General features: G+C 49.4%; 1 protein-coding gene across 2 annotated transcripts in view; it reads right to left on the minus strand.

The window, feature by feature from the left end:
• The window catches only part of SMOX (spermine oxidase), a 42107-nt gene that overhangs the window by 2313 nt on the left and 17271 nt on the right, over positions 1-22523 (minus strand). For both annotated transcript variants that reach the window (XM_077301181.1, XM_077301182.1), the window contains exons 2-5: positions 12304-12538; positions 8608-8834; positions 4728-4901; positions 600-1299 (exon numbers count right to left, since the gene is read on the minus strand). In XM_077301181.1, coding sequence (XP_077157296.1) covers positions 600-1299; positions 4728-4901; positions 8608-8834; positions 12304-12511 — 1309 coding nt within the window. In that variant the 5' untranslated portion in view covers positions 12512-12538. The remainder of the gene's footprint in view (positions 1-599; positions 1300-4727; positions 4902-8607; positions 8835-12303; positions 12539-22523) is intronic.

Raw genomic sequence — 22523 nt, forward strand, 5'->3', positions numbered from 1 at the left:
AAGTGCCAGTTAGGTGCTACGTGGGTTTCTCCTCCTTACAGATCTGCCTGATGATTCCCACCGTTTTGTGGAGACCATGATATGTATTCATGGTGGGCGGTGGGTACTCCATTTTGGGGATTTTTAAACAGAGGCTGGATAGCTATCTGACGGAGAGGCTGATTCTGTGGAGGCTTAAAGGGGTAGCGGGTTCCTGCACAATGCAGGGGGTTGGACTAGATGACCCAGGAGGTCCCTTCCAACTCAAAGATTCTATGATTCTAATCAGGCAGGTAGACCAACCACTAGTCCAATGTTCAAGTCGTGAATCCAAGAAAGGCAGAAGTTCTCCTGTATCTGCCCAGCAAGACTCACTTCCGGCTGCACCTCCAAATCCAATAAGATTTTCTGAGACTCAAAGCTCCCTTCGTCAGATGCCCGCAGGGAGCTGTGACATGAAAAATTATATCCTCAAACCCTCGTTGGACTCTAAGGGGCGCCTGGATCCAACGCTCACTCTCTGAGACGGCATTTCACCACAGTCCCTTCCCCTCCTTGCCCTCCTGCCTGGCCCTCTCCCATTACGGAGCCAGAAAGGGGAGGCACGAATTATCGCAGACCTGTGAATTTTCGCAGCATCTCAGTGCAGGTCTCCGCCACAGTTTCGTCATCGTACTTCTCCATGATCAGGGCCTCTTCCCCGCAAATCCAGCCGCTGAGGACGTGGCCATAGCGCTCCGGCGGGTAGAGGACGTCGAAGCTGCAGATCTTCTTGTACCACTGCTCCTCCGGGTAGGTCAAGCTCTCGCTCTCGGCTTCGTCCTCCCAGACGAACTGGATGCTGTTGCACTCCGGGCTCCAGAAGGGCTCCTTGAACTCGAGGAAGATCTTGTCCGTGGTGCTGATGCCCAGCTTCTGAATGGCCATCACCTTCTCCTCGGGCAGGTGGGGCTGGAACATGCTCTCGTGGCGCTTCTTCAGGACCCCCAGGGAGACCGTCACAACGACGTGGTCGGCCGGGATAAACTCACAGTCCTCGCACTCCACGAAGACGGGGTAGCCCGCGTCCTCTTCCATGCGGTCGCTGTTGTGGTCGGCCACGCGCTCGATCTCCTGGCTCACGGACTGGTTCCAGTGGATGCACCTGACCGGCTTGTTCAGCTGGATGACCGAGTCCGGGATGGAACGGGACAGGATCTCCACGATCTTCATGAAGCCGCAGGGGATGATGTGATGGGCCCCCGGGATTTCGGTCCACTCGCCGAATTCGCTGAGGGAGACCTCGTCCATGCTGTGGGAGCTGCTCTCGCAACTCTCCACCTAGGGAAGAGGAGAACGAGAACAGCATTAACACGGCGGGTGTGACCTCCTGTGCAATGATGTAAATAACATGTGGAACCGGTACCAGAAGATATGGTGGACGAATTCTTAACCTTTAAGGCCGTACATGGTCTGGGCCCGGTAGATCTAAGGGGCCACCTTTCACGGTATGTTCCCCAGAGCGCATAATGCTCTGCACATACCAACTTGCTGGCGATCCCTGGCCCTCAAGAGATCTGGCTGGCCTCAGCAAGGGGGAGTTGTTCTTCTGGATATTGTGATGGCTCATTTTAATTGTTGTTGCATTTTTCTGTATTTCATAAATTTTCAGAGGAGATATACTGTGTCAAAGCTGAGGAGAAACAAGGTATTCAGTGCTGGAACCCTGCTGCATATTAATATGAAGAAACATATGCAACGTGGGGGGGGGGGGGGGAGAACTTTTATATGAACTGTTGGATTTTTGGGGTTATGTTTGCCAGCTGTGCCACTGATGTTGTAACCAATTCCTGGGTCTGCCCATAATTTACGAGCTTGGCCTCAGTCAGAGGCAGGGCCTTCTCAGCCTTGGCTCCTGCCTGCAGAGAGAATGAACAGCCAGCAGAAATCCGGGCCTTGATGGAGCTATCAAAGTCCTGCAGGGTCTGTAAAACGACACTCTTCTACCAGGCTTACAGTTGGGATGATCTAGGAACAATCACAGGCTTCCTGCCTTTTCCTCTCATAGAATCATAGAACTGGAAGGGACCTCCTGGGTCATCTAGTCCAACCCCCCGCACAGTGCAGGACACTCACAACCCTCTCGCTCCTCCTCTGTCACCTGCCACCCCCTTGAGCCTTCACAGAATCAGCCTCTCCGTCAGATGGCTCTCCAGCCTCTGCTAAAAAACTTCCAAAGAAGGAGGACTCACCACCTCCCGAGGAAGCCTGTTCCACTGAGGAACTGCTCTGACTGTTAGGAACTTTTTCCGGAGGTTTAGACAGAATTTCTTTTGCATTAATTTCATCCCATTGGTTGTGGTCCACCCCTCTCCATATCCTTGCTCCAACCTTGGAGCTGACCACAGAGAACCACCAGAAATCAGTCCCTGGACCCAGAACAACGGTGATACCAGAAACGGCAAAGTCCCCTCAATGCTTCTGTATTGTCTTTTATCATGTTTTGATTGGAATAGTTTTAATATACGTTTATGCTGTAACTCACCCACCCCCAACGGTTCCTACTGAGTGGGTCGGTCAAGAAATTAAATTAAATTATAAATAATTAAATAAAATGTTTCCGTGCCAAACAGAACTCTCACGTGTTAGTGGTAGCAAAACCAGGAGATACTGGGGAGAGGCAGCTGTTGTGGCTGAAAGCAGCGTCTAATCTCCTCTAATCTGAAGAACCAGGCTCGATTCCCCACTCTTCCACATGCAGCCAGATGGGAGACCTTGGTCCAGTCACAGTCTTGTTAGAGCTGCTCTCACAGAGCAGTTCTGTCAGAGCTCTCTCCGCCCCACCTGCCTCCCAAGGTGTCTGCTGTGGGGGGAAGGAAAGGAAATCGATTGTGAGCCACTTTGAGACTCCTTCTGGTAGTGAAAACTGGGGTATAAAAACCAGCACTGCTTCTTCTTCATGTGAACATAAGAAGGGCCATTCTGAGTCAGACAAGAGGCCCTCAAGTTAAGCATTTTCTCACCCAGTGGCCAATTGCCTGGGGCCCCACATGGTGGGGGGCTACGGTCGGTGGGAGCCATACAAAATAGCGGTGGGGACCACGAACTGCGGAGCATCGTCAAATCTGGGTTCCGTTTCAGAAAGGCCTGGAAAAAATTGAAGTTGGGTTTGCCAGGTGCCCCTTGGCCAGCTCCAGGTGGGAGGATGGAATAAGGGAGCCGTATTCTGATTTCAAATGAAAATGAAGTTTCAATCGTCGTCTGGGGGGGGGGAGCTGTCCCTGAACGACAGATGCTGAATGTTCCGGGTTCAATCCGCACCATTCCCAGACAAACGGGTTCAACAGGGAGCAGACTGGACCGCTGCTGATATGAACCAGAACAGACTGTAGCAGGCAAGACAGAACAACACTCTGCGCTTCTTCAGGAAGAGCCACTCTTGTCTAGCTTCAGACCAGGAATAGGAAAACCCGACCTGGATGGCCCAGGTAAGGCCAGTCTCATCCGATCTCCGAAGCTAAGCAGGGTCAAGCAGAGGCAGGCAACGGCAAACCATCGCTGAATGTCTCTTGCCTTGACCTGGGTGACCCAGACTAGCCCAGTACCACAGATCCCAGAAGCTGAGTACGGCCGGCCCTAGCTAGCCCTTGGAAAGAAGATCTCTAACAAATACTGAGGCCATTTGGTAGGGGACAAGGTGATGGCAAAACCAACTCTGAACATCCCTTGCCTGGCAGCCGGACTATCTTCGCATCTCCTGGCTACATTGCAGGTATGCTATATGATAAAAAAAATAAATAAAATAAACAGTCTTAGGACAATTCAGTTTCCAATTCTCCCTATGTCATGAAGCCTGTGATCGCCAAAGCGGCTGAAGCAGCCAACCTGCTGGACAGGCCGGCCACAGTCTACCTTGCAGGGGGGGTTGTACAGATAAAATGGAGTTGGGCAGAACCGCAGACGACGTCTGAGGAACGGCTGGATATTAATACACTAAACCAGGTTTTCTCAACCAGGTTTTTGTGAGACCCTGGGGTTTCCTGATGGCCCTGGAAGGGTTTCCCGAAGGGGTGGGAGTCAATTTTAAAAATATATTTCTTAATTTGTTAAGCATTCATCAGGTGATATGACCATATACGGTCATGTCCACCCATGTAGTCCTCCCAAATTGGCCAATGATGGCGCAGAAGGGGGTGGGAAGGGGAGGGGCCCCAGGTGGGCGTGGCCAAAGTGCTGCTTCCCAACCATATTCTGCACAATCGCGCAATTTCTGGGGTTTCTCGAAGCCTGAAGAATGTTCCAGGGGTTTCTCGAGAGTAAAAAAGCTTGAAAAAGGCCGAGTTAGACAGTTTCACGTGTGATGTAACCGGACCTGAGGAGGTAAGAAATTTAAAGAATGCTGCAGGTTCTCCATCCTTGTAAAGTGGGACTGGTTATCTGGAATCCTGCAGAAACACAACGAAAACCCCTCCCCAACATAAAACACTAGACGCTCACCGCAGTTGAACAAGTTCAAATTTTATTTTTATTTGTATTTAGGAATACACAGCACTGCTGAGCGCCAGGACGTGTTTGGAAGCTATTCCACACGTTACGCCGAGGTAAACCCACTTTTGCGATCCAGTGTCCTCCTTTCAGCCCCCTCAGAGTCGCAGTCCCCCTTTCGGGCCCCGATCCACGCTTCGGGGGCCATCGGACGGACCCAGCGCAAAACATCCCAGAACAAAATCCAGACGTGTGACTTCTAATCCAAAGCTCTGTTCTCTTACCTTCAGGTATTGTTGGATCATGGCCAGCTTAAGCCTCTTAACCGCCTCCGAGTCGTCCGGATCGGCTTTGATGCGGTTGCGCACAACGTCTCGCGTGAAGATGCCCACGCTGTTCTTGCTCTCGGCATTGACTGGTTTACCACTTTGGAAGAACTCCTGAGTCAGGTTATAGACCTGTCGTGATACAAAAAGAGAGAGAGGGGAGGTCCCTAAAGGAATCACAGAACAGAAGACAGATCTGCATATATGTCCCGGGCTCATCCATCTGCCCCTGCTCACCACAAAGAAGGAGGAGGAGGAGGAGGAGGAAGAAGAAAAGGAGAAGTAGTAAAAGATCTGGTTATTTATACCTCATTTTTCAGTACCCCAAAGATTCACAAAGCGGCTCACAAACACCTTTGCCTTCCTCTCCCTAGAAAAGTCAGCATGTGGAGTAGGTAAGGCTGAGAGAGCTCTAAGAGAACTGTGTATGGCCCAAGGTCACCCAGCTGGCTGCATGTGGAGGAGGAGTGGGGACCCAAACCCAGTTCTCCAGATTAGTAGCCGTCATAACACCACACTGGCTTTCATTCCCTTTCCTCTCGGCCCCTAAACTGTTCCACTCCTGTATTCCGACTGAGGGTCCTGAGTTACAGCTCTGCAGGGAATGAAGGCAGCTGAGTCCTACCAGACCTAATTCAGCCCAAAGGCCTTCGGCAAGCCATTTTCTCATTCTCATTTCCCTGGCTTGTTTGTCTCTATTGCTTTGGGAGGTTTTTATTTTCTGCATGTTTTGCCCCACCTAGTGGTCAATTAGATATTACAGCGCTTTTTGTTTGTCATGCCTCCCAGCCGTTTCGACTGCATGTTTTCACACCAGACACACAGCCAGGCAGTATCGAATAGGGATGGGCACAAACTGGTTCACGAGCCACAATTCGGCACAAATTTTGTTCAGTTCAGAGCCTCTGAACCGATGATCAAAGAACCAGACTTCTGTCTGGTTCGGCTGTTCAGTCCATTCCAACTGAACTGTCATCCACATCGGATCTGTTAGGTCTAAATTAATGGCAACCATTTCACGGATAAGAAACAGGAGCTGCCTCAAGGCATCATGAAAAGAAAGGGAAAAAGGAGGTATTCCAGTAAATTCCTGACAAAGCTGAACGTGCAAATCATAGGGGTTATTCAGCCACTGATGATTCTTTTCCTGTCGCACCATTTGTTCTTTTCTGCTCATTTCACCAGCCCTCTCAGGCTACCAGCTGATGGGCACACCCCCCCTGCTGTTACGTTTAAAGGGTTGTGCGCCATTTCACCGACGAGTTGTGATACAAAATGTTCAACCGGATGGGCTTGATCCAACATGGCTTCTCTAATGTTCTTACGTCAGCATTGACTACTCAGACTGCCAGAGGCTCCCCAGGGTCTCAGGCAGAGATCTTTCCCATTCCCAGCTACCTGACCTCTTCAGCAGGGGATTGAACTTGGGACTTTCTGCACACCAAGCAGAGGCTCTTCCACTGAGCCACAGACCGTCCCTCGCTGCTTGGTTTTCATAAGCCTCTTGGGGCCCGTAAGCAGATAATGCATTCACAAGACAGGCAACGCCGTGAACAGCGAACAACGAGGCAAATTAGCTAGGGTTGTGCTTCGTGCCTGGCGTTTTCTCCTCGTGTCTAGCCGAGAACAGGCCCTGGTTGTTGTGCTGTTGTTGTTGTTAAGCAAAAGCCCTGCTGCTGACAGAGGACCGCCTTGGGAAAGAAAGGGCAAGGCTGTGTGTGAACCTAAGCCCCTCGCCTGACCCTAATTCCCTGCACTGTAAGCGGCGTTAGGAATGTTCTAAGAGGATCCGACTAATACCTTTCCCTGTATATAGCCCTCTGCAGACAGGCATTCTGCGGATCCTGAGGCAGACAAAAAAACCTCTTACTTATGGGGGGGAGGGGAGGGGAGGGGTTGCCTTCAAGTCACAGCCAGTTTATGATGACCCCGTGGGATGTTCAAGGCACGAGATGTTCGAAGACGATGACCCAATTCTAGACCCCCCTCTGTGGTCTCCCGTGCAGTTCCAATCCTGCTTAGCGTCCGAGATCTGACGAGATCCAGGACAACAACCCTAATTTTACTCTCTTGAAGTATTTCAAAGGCTGCCACTTGGAAGAAGGCAGGGAGCGGTTCCTGTTGGCAGGAACCGCAGTAATGGGTTTAAACAACACGTAGAATGCTACCGGCTACATAATGGGGGAAATTTTCCATAGTCACAGTTGTTTGGCAGTGAAATCAGATGCCGAAGGAGGTGTTGATTCCCCCTCACTGGTGGTCTTTAGGAAGCGGCTGGACAGGTACTTATCCTGGATGTTTGAGGCTGATCCTGCATTGAGCAGAAGGTTGGATCAGATAGCTTAGTTACCATGATCTGATGAAATAAAATTTACCTCCTGCCCTGGAAGCTCACTGGGTGTATTTGGGCCACTCACAAAAGCCTACCTCACAGGATTATTGTGAGGATAAAACGGAGGACATAGAATGACCAAAGTTTGTTTGGGTCTCTACAGGGAGGAGAGGGGGATACAGATAAAAATAATAATAATTTTATTCCCTGATGTGTAACTAAACCAGGCTTTCTCAACAGAGATTTCATGAAACTTTGGGGTTTCTCAAGGGCCTTGAAAATGTTTCACCAATTGGGAAGAAGTTAATTTTTGTATTTTTTAAAATTAATTTTTATAATTTTTTAATTAAATATCACGCAATATGATCATATGTGGTTATGTTGGCCTTCCCCCACTCCCAAAAGGGAGGGAGGGAGACAGAGAGAGAAAGAGAGACAGACAGACAGACAAAGGAAGGACAGAAAGAAGGAGAGAGAGAAAGAGAGAGAGAGAGAGAGAGAGAGAGAGAGAGAGAGAGAGAGAGAGAGAGAGAGAGAGAGAGAGAGAGAGAGAAAGAAAGAAAGAAAGAAAGAGAGAAAGAAAGAAAGAAAGAAAGAAAGAGAGAAAGAAAGAAAGAAAGAAAGAAAGAAAGAAAGAAAGAAAGAAAGAAAGAAAGAAAGAAAGAAAGAAAGAAAGAAAGAAAGAAAGAAAGAAAGAAAGAAAGAAAGAAAGAAGTCAAAATTAGCCAGAGGTTAGTTTTGCCTAGTAAGAAAACAGAAATAAAGGGTTAAGGTGGCCTTTTCTCTCCCCCTCTCCCCCCGTCCATTCTCCTCTTTGAAGCAGCAGCCCCCGCTAACTGCATTTATGAAAGGAAAATGAATCTTTCATGTTTCCCCCCCGTCATTTTATCATGTTGACTTATCCTGAGAACTGCTCTTAACAACCCCGAATGCCTCCCAGCCAAACGCAAACACCATAAAGGCCCATAATTCTGACAAATCGAAAAGAGTGCAATGGCTGCCCATCACCAGATGTTACGGCAGCTGAACAACAGAGCAGCACTAGGAAGCCCTAATACACTGGCAGAGCAGCCCGCTGTGTGCGCGGAAAATCCCAGGTTCGAGTCTCCCTGTCGTCAGCTAAACCATTTCCGAGGGTAGCCGTGCTGGCCTGCAGCTGATCAGCTTGAGTTGGGTCCAGTAGCACTTTAGTGACTGACGAGATTTTTGGGGTATAAGCTTTCAGGCTCAACATGTCTTGCATCTGATGAAGCGAATGATTTCTATGGAAAGCTTAGACTCCAGAAACCTTGATAGACTCTATGCTTTTACTAGACTCCAGTTAAATAAGCTATCATAGCAGTACAGGGGGGGGGGGGCGGGGGAGCACGTGGTTGAACGCTGCCACCAACTCTTGAGCGCTGCCACCAACGGTCCAGTGACCTGCTCTTTGCCAGTGGGGCTTTAATGGATGAGAAGAAGGCAAGCCGGTGTTCCTAGCCACCTCCGGCCATCTTAGACACAAACCTCGTTGTATAAATCACTGAATTCTTCAACCACATCTTTCGGGATCCTTTGACCATTGTTGGTGAGGTGATAAGCCACTCCGTTCTTGGAGTATAGGCTGATCCGGCCGATGCTCCGCTCGCCATCCGTGGTCTGTTCGAGTAAGCCATTGTCTTCTGCTAGATGATAGACTGGATTCCCATTGGAACCATGAATCCACGTGGCTCCCAGTTCAAAAGTCGCGTTCCCTGGAGAAGGAGGGAAGTCCGAGAAAGAAACAGAAAGAATGCTTGTTAACCGCTCAGGGACCACGAGGCTCCCAAGCACCAGGAAGACTGAGACGCCATGTTGGATCAAGGCCCATCTAAATCCAACACTCTGTGTCACACAGTGGCCCAGGCCAAGGTACATCAGGAGGTCCATCAGCAATGTCCAAACTCCAGAAGCCCTCCCACTGTGCCCCACAAGCACCAAGAATACAGAGAAGCCATGTTGGATCAGGTCACTGGCCCATCCAGCCCAATGTTTTGTGTCACACAGTGGCCAAAATCCAGGTGACATCAGGAGGTCCATCAGTGAGGCCAGGAATTCAGAAGCCATCCCACTGTGACCCCCATCCCACCCAGGCACCAAGAAGACTAAGAAGCAATGTTGGATCATGCCAATAGCTCATCTAAATCCAACACTCTGTGTCACACAGTGGCCCAAGCCAAGGTACATCAGGAGGTCCATCAGCAATGTCCAAACTCCAGAAGCCCTCCCACTGTGCCCCACAAGCACCAAGAAGACAGAAAAGCCATGTTGGATCAGGCCAATGGCCCATCCAGTCTAATGTTCTGTATCACAAAGTGGTCCAAACCCAGGTGCCATCAGGAGGTCCACCAGAACTCCAGAAGCCCTCGCACTGTTGCCCCACAAAGTACAAAGAATACAAATTGTCCCAGAAGCTAAGCAGGGTTGGCCATAGTTGGCGCTTGGATGGGCGACCACCAGGAAAGTCCAGGGTTGCTACGCAGAGGCAGGCCATGGCATATCACTCTTGCCTTGACCTCATCGACCCAGGCTAGCCCGTGAAATCAACTGGACAGGCCAGTCGTGGTCTGCCTCAATGACGTAGACCATGAAGCTAAGCAGGTTGGGGCATGGGTGGGATATCAACAAGGAAGACCAGCCAAGCAATAGCAAACCGCCAACGGGCTCCCTTCTAACCAACCCTACTTAGCTTCCACAAACTGATATGATCGAGCTCTGCCACGCCTCCTCCCCTGTCCGGCGGTACCGATACTTGCGTGGAATCACAGAATGCGGCACAGACCCAACCTCCTGCTCACACGAGAAAGGCACGGAGGCCGGGAGAGAAGCACCAAGAAACGTGTCCTCGGCAAGACCCGGAGACCCCTGGGCATGCACAGAGGTTTATATATAGGCTTGGAAGGAGGAGGAAACGGCCTGCAGGTGTGTTGAAGCAAGGGCCCCCTAAGGGGTTTGGATGATTAAGCACTTCCCTCCAGCCCAACAGCCCACGCTGCTCAGAAGCTATTTTGGACACAGCGGTACACAAAGGGCTTCCTGTACCAAGGCCGGAGCCAAACCTCAAGCAGTGTTCGCAATCCCCAGTAGAAAGGCCGGACACCGGACCTGTCGCCCATCCTCTCTCATGAGACGCTCAGGTTTAATTTACTGCCGGGTGTTTATCGACTGCCACGTCAGGAGCTGGGATGAGCGAAGAGGAAGAGGGTGGCGAACCCAGCCACCCCCCCCCCTCCAGTTAATAAGACAGGACGTGGCCGAAAACAAAAGCCAGCTCTCTGCGAACGAGCACAGCAAAGGAAGTTGTTGAGAGAACAGTCAAGGGCCAGATGGCGAGCTCATTGTTCTTGTTTCTTTACGTCCACCTCGTCTATGTTCGGCAGCCTGAATAGCCCGGACTGACTCGATCTCATCAAGCCTGGGTCAGCCTTGTTTAGGACTTGGATGGGAGACCACCAAGGAAGTCCAGGGTAGCAACACAGAGGCAGGTAAGGGCCAACCACCTCTGGCCTGCTTAGCTTGCTAGATGAGATGACAGTGGGCTAGGGTGAGCCATGCAGGCCAGAAGAAGAGATGGATATAGATGGTTTGACATTGCCTGCCTCTCCGTAGCAACCTTGGACATCCCTCAGTGGTCTCCCATAGAGGAGGAGGAAAAGGAAGGTAAGGCTGAGAGAGCCCTGATATTACTGAAGAACAAGAGTTGGTTCTTAGATGCCGCGAATGCTGGCAGGGGCTCCTGGGAATTGTAGCCCATGGACATCTGGAGGGACGCAGTTTGACTACCCCTGAGATCTTCCTGAGATCGCCCATCCAAGAGCTCTGTCTTACTGGCCCTGTGGAACTGAATTAGCACCATCAGGGCCCGCAGCTCTTCTGGGAGCGCATTTCCCCCAGGCAGGGGCCAGGGCCCGATTTAGGAATCTGCCTGCAAGTTAAAACACCTGTGAAGAAACCTGCAAAGAAAACCGAAGCCGGCACGTTGCCACCTGCCCTGGAGGTGTACTTTTTCGCTTTGATTTCTCACTGAAGTCCCGCAGCTCACCAGAGGACTTCAGGTGTTCAAAGTGTGGCTTGCAAACCCAAGAACTCCTCCCACCTTGGGTGGGGGGGGGGGTCATGGCAGGCATTTGGCTTTTTGTATCCACAGCAGCCAAGCTCACGAGAAAGTCACGCAGGCTTTCTAATCTGACCTCAGCATTGGATACTACGAGTGCACTGCCTCGGTACATGGCGATCCCACGCCGCTGTCATGGGTAATAACTGCTGATCCATGCATTTGACTAATCCTTCTCAAAATCCACCTAAGCTATGTGGCGGTGATTTCCCCACATGTATAGACTGAAATCATATTCGAGGTTCTCCCCCCGTAGTTATAAAACAAACAGTTACTGTTAAACGCAAAAGAGCCACCTCGTCCTGCAAACGAACATTACGAACGGTGGAAATTTCAGATTCGCATCAAAACCGGCTCATGTGAGAACTGCTTTAACCCTTGGAATCTCACAGACCATCTCTCACCCTGGTTTGTAGGAGATGAGAATGGAAAATACTTCTGGGTGCCCAGGAGCATTACAGAATTATTTAATGCAATAAATTAAATTGAAAATACGCAAAGCCAAGAGAACGCTGGTGAAGTAGGGAGGGATGCAAAGGATAAAACTGCGTGGTTAACGGTGCAAACCAAAGCAGAGTTACACCTTCTAGGTGCACTGAAGTCAATGAACTCTGAAAGGCGCAATTCTGCTTAGGACTGCACCGCACACAACTACGGCTAGTGAGAGTGGTCATTTCTGGAAAAGGGTGAGATGTGTTCAAGAAGGAAGACAGACCCACTAGTATCTATTGGCTATGACAGTCACATGAAGCCTCCATGGTCAAGAGTAGTATATCTCCGAATCCCTGATGTAGTCTGCATGGGACTACATACCCAGTCCAGTTCGAATGAATCCCTCCCGCTTACACTGAATTCAATTTGCTTTTTGATTTTGAACGCTTTACATTTTCCCTCTGCAACATCCATGATTGATTCGTGGTGACCCTACCTTTCCCCCGGGATATCCAGAAGTGGATAGAAGCCCTGATAGTTGAAAAATCGACACCAGTAAATGCTCACATACTTCTCATTTCACCAGCCCTTTCTGCAAAGACGGCCCAGGGTAGAAGCAGGCCGAGCCACGCCCTTACCGAGTTTCACGCTTTGTACTCTGCCTCCAATTTGGTCAGACGCTTCGAGGACCGTCACATCCGTGAAACCCTTTTCCAGGAGAGTTTTGGTCGCTGAGAGGCCTGCAAGCCCAGCACCGATAACTACTATTCGCGGCTGTCGTTTTCTCCGTAGGCCACTACTAAGGGGATCATCAGTGCTGTCTGCAGATATTTCACAACTTTGCATGCCGTCCAAGCTCTCTTTCTAAGGAACCTGCCAAGAAAAAACACAGAAACGGGTTTCAAAGCGTCAGGCAGAAATTTCGGTACTGTCTACCCCTCACGTCCCGCATCACGTCTTTCCCCGGCAATCAATTCTGCAGAAACCCCGGAGCTCAGCGACCAGCGGGTCACAAAGGGAGATCCAAGCCGTCTTAATGTGACCCGTGAAATCGGACTGGAATATAAGTGTCGCTGACCCCAAGAGATGAAAGGCTGTAGGGGGATCGTGGCCTCCACCCAGTCATCAGTGACCGTCTGTCCAGAAAACGGCACAGGATTTCTCGTCTTTTTATAGACGCGCCTAACCTAGCGAGGTGGCAATTTTGTGGGCAAGAAAAACCCAGACGCTACACGGGGGTTTACACGGGCATGCCGCGCTCTGTGAAGACCTGCCGAAAAGAAGATGATTCAGCCAAACTTCTGCTTTTCTGGCAACCACAAAACACAGGCTTCGGGAGCGGAAGGTACGGGATCGAGGCGGCTGGGCCTGGTTTTCCAAAACAGGGCTTTAAAAGGCAGCTTCACACATAATGTCATTTTAAGGACACTCTGGAGCAGGGGTAGTCAAAGTGCGGCCCTCCAGATGTCCATGGACTACAATTCCCATGAGCCCCTGCCAGCAAATGCTGGCAGGGGCTCCTGGGAATTGTAGTCCATGGACATCTGGAGGGCCTCAGTTTGACTACCCCTGCTCTGGAGTGTCAATGTGACAGACTGACTTATCGTAGAAGGATGCTGGTCAGACCGCTGCTTGGGCCACCGCTGCTTGGACATAAGAACTTAAGGACATTGGAAGAGCTCTGCTAGATCGGATCAAAGATCCACCTAGTCCAGCATCTTGCCTCACACAGTGGCCAACCCGTTCCTTTGGACTGCCAGCAACAAGGCACAGAAGCCAAGACCTTCAGAAGAACATCAGAAGAACCTTCCTGGATCAGACCAGGAAGGGTCCATCTAGTCCAGCCTCCCATCTCACACAGGGGCCAGCTGGTTCCTCTGTAGGGCCAACAACATGGCATAGAGGCTGAGGCCTTTCCCTGATAAGAACATCAGAAGAGCCCTGATGGGTTGGACCAGTGGTCTGTTTAGTCCAGCATCCCATCCCACATAGGAGCCAAATAGCTCTTCTATAGGACCAACAACAGGGCATACAAGCCGAAGCCTTTCCTCGATGTTGTCCTCTGACACCAAGATTCTGTGGTTAACTGCTTCTGAACATGGAAGTTCCTAGTAGCCATTGATAGACCATGTCTCCATTAATCTGTCTAATCTTCTTTGAAAGCCATCCATGCCTGTGGCCAACTCTCCTGACAGCGAATTCCACATTTTAGTCACTGGCTGTGTAAAGAAGGTTTTTCTTTAGTCCACTGAGGATCAATTGCCCATCAATCTCCTTGGATGCCCTGAAGCCCTCCATATCACAAGAGAGGCAGAACAAGTTCTCTTTGTCAACTCGCTCTGCCCCTCTACAATCTGGAAACTGTTTGCTGAGAGCACTGGTGTTATCTCCCCTTTCGTTCATGTTGAAACTTAAGGGGCCTTGGGTAGGGCTCCTAGAAAATCCCCCTGTCCAGACCCAGAAGCTGTATCATGCCCTCGGAAGCACACCCCACGAGCTAGGTATACCCACCTCTGCATCTGTGCACGATGTGAAACTGCCCATGAGAGACGCATTCAAGGATGGATGGAAATTGAGTGTCCCACCTGAGGATCGATCTATCTATCTATCTATCTATCTATCTATCTATCTATCTATCCATCTATCCATCTATCCATCTATCCATCTATCCATCTATCCATCCATCCATCCATCCATCCATCTATCCACCCACCCACCCACCCATCCATCCAATCCATCCATCCATCCATCCATCCATCCAACCATCCATCCATCCATCCATCCATCCATCCATCCACCCACCCATTTATTTATAATTATATTTGTATACCGCTGCTCGCAAATATCTCACGGCGGTTTACAGAAATCAATAAAAGCACAATAAAATCCCCTAACAATACCCCTTAAAATAAAAACATAACAATTTAAACAAGATGGCAAGAAATAAAATATATCAAACCTTCCCCTCCTTTCAGCATGTGTGTCAATAACTCTATCTCACTTGGAGCGAGGGTCTTAGTTAGTCTCAATTAGAGATCCTGGTGACACCGGGACACCGCTCTGGCCTCAACCATATGCCTGGCGGAAGAGCTCCGCCTTGCAGGCCCTGTGGAAAACTGACAACTCCAACAGAGCCCTTAGCTCTTCCGGGAGCTCATTCCACCAGGTTGGGCCCAGGGCCGAAAAGGTCGAGGCCAGGTGGATGTCCGGGGGGGGGGGGGGGGAGCGGGACAACCAGTAGATTCATAGGGAGGTTATCATGAAACTGAAAAGCTTACAAACCACCAACCCAGACAAAGGCCACCCACTGTGCCCTGTGGCTTGGTAGGGGCTTTACTGACCCTTATTTTTGCAAATTGACTGTTCCATGGTTGCTGAACAGATTCAAGCAATGGGAAATCATTTTTTAATGTCTCTTCCCTTGAAAACCCTACAGCGAGCTTTCTCAACTGGGTTGTCATGAAACCCTGGGGTTTCTTGACAGCCCTGGAAGGGTTTCCTAAATGGGTGGGGGTGAATTCATTGTTATATCTATTTTATGAATTCGTTAAAAGTTTCTCATGATATAACCACGGATGGGCATGTTGACCCACCTAACACACTCCCAAAATGGCCAATGATGGGCCTGGAGGGGGTGGGAAGGGGAGGGGAGGGGAGGGGAGGGGCCCCAGGTGGGCTTCCCAACCATATTCTGCACAGCTGTGTCACTTTGGGGGGTTTTAAAAGCCTGAAGAATGTTTCAGGGGTTTCTCAATGGTAAAAATGTAGAGAAAGGATGCCCTACAGGGTTCCTATAAGTCAGTTGCAACTCAATGGCTACAAAAAACCCTCCCAAACTCCTGTGTATACTGTAAATATGTACAATATATATATTTAGGTATACATGTATTGTTTAAACATCATTAATTTTGCCCATATTTTGCTTTTTCTGGAAATTTTACTCCTCTACCGGTCTGGTATTCTGACATTTTCCTGCCTGCTATAATCAGGTTAGTTCAATTCTTATCCGTTGCATTTGAAGAGACTCTTAAATGTCTCCCCCCATCTCTCACTTGGAAAGACCCTCTCGGGACGTTTGGGAGCCGCTGATGTGGCCAAAGAAGAAGAAAAAGTTATTTTGTCATCAGTTCTTTGGGTTTGTTGCCTCTCTTTTACATCTAAAACTCGCAACAGAAATCAACTTCGGACAGACAATGAAACACCCAGCTTTTATTTTAAAAAGTTGAAATCTCAGCTTCTAAAAATGAGATAAATAATACGTAAGAAAGATGATGATACAGTGCCAAGAAGCCAGGAGTATTTCAGGAGCAAATTATATAGCGGGCCAGGTTTAGAAACAATGCCTAAGGGGCTATATTTGAACCAGTCACCCTGCGAGAAACCGGAAGAGCCAGCCCACCTAAAAACCTCCACTCACTTGGTTGGTTTCACCCTTTCTACTTTGGACCCGCAAGCAGCAGCCTAGAACCGTTTGAGCTGGAAACAGAGGACAGGAAGTCAATTCCCATTCGGATGACATGGCAGGAAAAGGAGGGGCCAGAGTTATAACCAATGGGGAACAGACAGCTAGATTTGAATCCAGTAGCCCAGGCTTTCTGAACTGGGGTTTCTTGACAGCACTGGAAGGGTCTCCTGAATGGGTGGGAGTTAATAAATACATTTTAAAAAATTTGTTAACTACTTATCGGGTGATATGACCATATATGGTCATGTCGTCCCACCCACCCCTCCCAAAATGGCCCATGATGGGCCTCAAGGAGGTGGGAAGGGGAGGGGCCCCGGGTGGGCGTGTCCACAGCTATACATCCCAACCATATTTTGCATGATCCCGCCACTTCTGGGGTTTCTCAAAGCTTGAAAAAATGTTTCAGGGGCTTCTCAATGGTTAAAAAGTTGAAAATTTGGGGGAGGTGTGGTATAGCCTGCTTGGAGTAGTGGTTAGGAGTGCGGACTTCTAATCTGGCATGCTGGGTTCGATTCTGCACTCCCCCACATGCAGCCAGCTGGGTGACCTTGGGCTCGCCACGGCACTGATAAAACTGTTCTGATCGGGCAGTGATATCAGGGCTCTCTCAGCCTCACCCACCCCACAGGGTGTCTGTTGTGGGGAGAGGAAAGGGAAGGCGACTGTAAGCCGCTTTGAGCCTCCTTTGGGTAGAGAAAAGCGGCATGTAAGAACCAACTCTTCTTCTATAACCTTTTGAGAGTCAAACCTCTGGTATCTGATAAAGAGAGTGTTGCCTCTTGAAAGCTTATATCCCCAAAATCTTGTTCTAAGGTGCTATGGGAATCAAATTAAATCCAGCTTGTTCTTCTCTCTCTCTCTCTTTCTCTCTCTCTCTTTTTTAGAAACTTGGGGAAACAAGTGTAAAAACGTAACAGGTAGCTGAGCCGCAATTTAAAAGATTGCAGAGGGGCCAACCGGCGGGAGGGGGGGGTGTCCTTCCTGCCTCCTTTCCCTGCTGCTCCTGTTGCCACCGTCCCCCATTTATTTATAAATAATTTTGAAAATTGCACAACGGAAGAAACACACGCCACGGCTGGCAGGCATTTCCAAGGGCCCCCTCACGCTGTTTCCCACAGCAGCCAAACGCAACAGGCTGGGGCTGTTTTGAAGGCAGCCGTTCAAGCGTGCCGTGTCTCTGGATCCGGCTTTTGCCAAGAGTGTCTGAATATCGGAATGAGGCGATAACGTGCCAGCGTGTCACCCAATGTGGAGGGACAATTACGTTTGATCGCCAGCCTCGTTCATTCATAGGGTCGCTGTAAATCAGAAGCGACTCGCCAGCATTTTCTGCTTGCCCAGGTACCCCCTAGTGCACCTTGGACCGCAGAACATTTGGAAACAGTGTTGATGTATCAAAGGCAGAGGAAGAATACAAATAAGGAAGTTTAGAAGGGGGCAAGTTGGTTTTTATACCCCGCTTTTCTCTATCAGGAGTCTCAAATCGGCTTTCAATCGCCTTCTCTTCCTCTCCCCAAAACAGGCACCCTGCGAGGGAGGTGAGGCTGAGAGAGCCCTGAGATTACCGAAGAAGAAGAAGAGTTGGTTCTCATATGCTGCTTTTCTTTACCCAAAGGAGTCTCAAAGCAGCTTCCAGTCTCCTTCCCTTTCCTCTCCCCACAACAGACACCCTGCGAGGGAGGGGAGGCTAAGAGAGCCCTGATAATACTGAGGAAGAAGAAGAAGAAGAAGAAGAAGAAGAAGAAGAAGAAGAAGAAGAAGAAGAAGAAGAAGAAGAAGAAGAAGAAGAAGAAGAAGAGTTGGTTCTTCTTCTTATACTCCTCTTTACTCAAAGCGGCTTACATTCACCTTCCCTTTCCTCTCCCCACAGCAGACACCCTGCGAGGGAGGGGAGGCTAAGAGAGCCCTGATAATACTGAGGAAGAAGAAGAAGAGTTGGTTCTTAGATGCCGCTTTTCTCTACCCGAAGGAGTCTCAAATCGGCTTTCAATCGCCTTCCCTTCCTCTCCCCAAACCAGGCACCATGGGAGAGAGGTGAGGTGGAGAGAGCTCTGAGAGAACTGCTCTGTGAAAACATATTTATAAGGTCTGTAAGTAACCCAAGGCTACCCAGCTGGGGGAGTAGTGGGGAATCAAACCCCGCTCGCCAGATTGGAAGCCATCGCTCTTAACAACTCTGAACCGCTCTAAGCCCTCTTCCCAACTCCACTCATCCTGCGGAAAGAGCCACACCCGTTTTCTGTTAGCTGCCCTTGTCAATTTGGAGTTTTCATTAAACCCCCCACCATTCACTGCTTCAGAGCTTATTCTGGGCCCTTCGCCCATCCTTTTAGAATCAGCATGAACATGTCAGGGCGTCTCCACACAGAGAAGTCCCACGCACACCTGGGTCTGAGTTTTAATATCACAGGTGTGTGCCTGAGGCAAGCAGGGTGACCGTTCTCCTTTTTCTCTCTCTGCCTCCCGCCGAGGAGAATCGCTCTGCAATGGTCCCCGTCCTGGGCCGTTCCCAGCAGTTGCTCTTGAGGAACACCAGCTGCCAGGAAGATGAGATTGGGACCCCATTAAGAGTGGGCTAGAAGGAAGTGTTAAGGGTGGGAGATGGTTCCGAAGGACATTTGGGGATGTGGGGGGGGGGTGCCTCCTTCTTGATGTATCACTGTGATACTGATTTAGCCCCTTTTTGGAATGCTGTGGCTCTGAGCTTCAATTCTGTGTCTGGAAGCACTGTCGGTAACATTATTGCATCACAAGTGCTGCAGAATGGTTTTATTTACACTCGATGGTTTGATTTACAATAAGAGTTTTTTGTACCATAGAGTTTTTGCCCATATACCAGAGTGTCCCACATCTGCAGCCACCACCGCCATGATGTCACTTCCAGTCCAAACAGGAAGTGACATTGCCTGATTGGTGGCAACATTGCTGCGATGCTGGCCTGGGCCTTCCCCTGCTGCGTCAGGCAAGCGGATTGGCGGTGGAGGGGCAGATGGCTTTAGTGCGTTGCTGGAAAGCAGAGACGCTACAGAGCTGAAGTCAGCACCTGTTTCTACAACTGGAACAAAGCCGATGAACCGTGAAATATCTTCGGGCCTAGAGTTTAGAACGGAAGAGCCACAAAGTAGACTAAATACGTCTAGAAAAAGAAACGGCAGGAGCGGGATAACCTGCAAAAACAGAATGTCATGATTCTGCTCTCCAAACCAGCTGACTTCACTTCCGGTCAGGTTACAGCTGCTCAAACATGCACACCCAAGCTCTGCGCCGACACGCACATCCTGCTTTTCCTGGCCAGACCCCGGAGCAGCAAACTCCGCTTTGAAGAGAGTTCTCTTTGGAAACCCTAAGCAAGTGCCTCCGTCATGAACAATTCCCATCCTGTTGAACTGAAAAACACAGGCTGGTTCTGGATGCGAATGCCGCTGCGTGGGACAGCACAGCAAGCTCTTATCGGAGTGGTGAGCACAGCAACCAACTGGCTGTTGCAAGGGTCAGGGCCAGCTGCAAAATGGCTGCCGCAGCTTGCCTTAAGTCATACTGCGGAGGCAGCTGCTCTGAAAAAAATATTTTTAAAAAATCTGCATTGTCAATCATATTCCCAATGGCCAATAGCCCCACCTGGCTCTGCCCAGTTTCTAAAAAAAATTGGCAGGTGCCAGTAAAGGTGTCAGTGGCCATGTCTCTGAGACTTTCACTACCCAGCACCTGGTTACCACCAAGACAGCTTCCTGACTTATACACCAGTGGGGGAAGAGCCATTGGCCAACTGGCTGTCCTCCCTTCTGCCAGGTGATCTTTCAAAAATAGCACGTCTAAGCCAGTGGAGGTCTATGTGGCACAGAGAACCACCACCAGCATCAAAAGTTATAAAGGATTTAGTAAAAGCAAAAGGTCTACAATACTCTCAGTACAGCACCAGACTGAGCAAGGGATTCAAAAGAAAAGGGTGAAACACAATTCCTCTATCCCTCACTCGATGTTCAACATAAGGCAGACTCCTTAGCTTAGAAATCTACATTTCCTCCCAGCCTCTTTCCAGGCTGCAGCCAGCACGGGGCAATGGCCGTCTCTTCCAAACCTCAATTAAGTGTTCTTTCAGCCTCGATGGAATCAGCACCATAGAGACCTTCCTCCTGGTTCCCAGGGGTTTTATCATCCCTCTTTCTCCTCCCACTGACCAGGTACGGTTAAATTAAAGACACTTTTCCTGAAGCCTACAACAGTTTCTCCCTGAAGTCTTTCTAGGACTTAATTCTCCCAGACCTGTTTCCCTGCCTGAGGGGTACAGGGAGTGTCAAAATCCTGCTGTCTCTTTCTAGACCTACTTGAATTTCTAGAGATGAAATGATGCAGGTATCTGAACTGATCCCCCCCCTCCCCAGTCCTTCTGCCTGTTCAGAGAGAAAAGCTTTTAAGGATTCATGGTGAAAGTTTTACTCGGTTCAAATCTCTCCCCCAAAATTCATTTTGTCGCAGAGCTCACTGACAAATTAGGAACCAACAACTAATCACCCCGTCTTTAAGAAAGTATATGCCTGAGGTTTCTTAAGGAGTGCCATGCTGCCGATTTCTTAATAACAACATACATCTTACCACTAACATCAGCCCGTCACTCTTAACCACTCCACAATGGCTCTCAAGAAAGAAAAGTCGGCCTTTATTCCCCCACTTCTCACTACTCAAAGGAGTCTCAAAGCGACTTGCAAACACCTTTCCCTTCCTCACCGCATGACAGGCGCCCTGTGAGGTAGTAGGCCTGAGAGAGCTCTAAGAGAACTGCTTTGTGAGAATAGCTCTAACAGGACTGCGACTAGTCCAAGCTCACCCAGCTAGGTGCGTGTGCAGGAGTGATGAATGTAACCTGGTTCTCCATATCAGAATCCGCTGGCTCTCAAGAAAGAAGAGTTGTTTACACTCCGCTTTTCACTTCCTAAAGGAACCCCAAGGTGTCTTATAAATACCTTTCCCTTCCTCTCCCCTCAACGAACAGGGAGGTGGGTGGGGCTAAGAGAGCTCTAAGAGAACTTATCTGTGAGGACAGTTCTAAAAGAACTGCGACTGGCCCAACGCCACCCAGGTGACTGCATGTGGAGGAGGAGTGGGGAATCCAGCCTGGCTCTCCAGATTAGAGGCTGCCACTCTCAATCCCACCACTGCTCTGGACAGCTTCCCTTGGAATAGAAACTGGCAGAACAAGCCAAAGAAGACTGAAACAGACAGCTCTCATAGCAGGGAAAAGAAACCGAGTTCAGAGATCAGGACTGGTACTTTTCAGACATGAATGGAGATGTGGCCAGATCGGTGATTCACACCCAATTATTCAAGACGGTGAAAACAAAAGCATATTTGTAGCTAGATCAGGCATTTTTGGCAGCCCTGGGAGGGTTTCCTGAATGAGAGGGATTTAATTATTTTTATATATTTTTAAAAATTTGTTAAACATTTATCGTCGTCGTCGTCATCATCATTATCATCAGGCCATATATGGTCAAGTTGACCTGCCCCTCCCCAAATGGCCATTGATGGGCCTGGAGGGACCCCGGGTGGGCGTGTCCGCAGCTCTGCTTCCCAACCCTATTCTGAACAATCCTGCCATTTCTGAGGTTCTCGGGGCCTCAAGAAGGTTTCTGGGGTTTCTCAATGGTTAAAAAGTTGAGAAAGGCTGAAATAGAGTGTCAGACGCTGACGTGGAAGGTAGGTGACCTTTGGCTAGTCACACTCTCTGCTGAGCCTACCTCACAGGGTTGTTGCTGTGAGGATGAAACAGAGTGGGGCAAATTTTTATAAGCCACTTTGTTCCCCACTGGAGAAAAAGTAAGGTATAAATGAATCATGTAAACATAAATGGGGAGGGGGGACTACTTATCCTTTCCCCGGATTATCAAAAGTGAAATAAACTCCAACATAGCAAAATTTGTTCTTTATATTTATTCTGCTTTTCAGTACAAACGACCTTGGCCTCTGTGTATGGTCCAGGAAGAATTTTAACAACCAACAGACTTTGAAATCTTTCAGGACGCCAACCCTACAAGGCGGGCCAATACTGGCACGGTTACACAATATCTGACTTGCGTGGAGCTTTACAGCTCATTTCAACGTACTAAGAATAAAAGAAAGCAAACGCTTCGTTGTGCTTGCTTCTCTGTCCCTTGCGAAGGAATTCCCCAAGTGGGCTGTAAAATGCAAAGAATGTCACAGCAGTTTTGCCAGCAGGTAAAGCTACCAGGAGTAAAAGGGCCAAAAGGCAGAAGGGGGGAATCTGACTACTAGAGCCATCCCACTTTACTGGAGCCAGATAGCTGGACTTTCCCAACAGCCCAGCCCGTAGCCCTCAAACAGGCCATCCACACAAAACCCCCTCTGTACCCACGCACACATACAGATCCTCATCTC

Source organism: Paroedura picta, chromosome 10 (genome assembly GCF_049243985.1).
Source record: "Paroedura picta isolate Pp20150507F chromosome 10, Ppicta_v3.0, whole genome shotgun sequence".
Taxonomy (NCBI): domain Eukaryota; kingdom Metazoa; phylum Chordata; class Lepidosauria; order Squamata; family Gekkonidae; genus Paroedura; species Paroedura picta.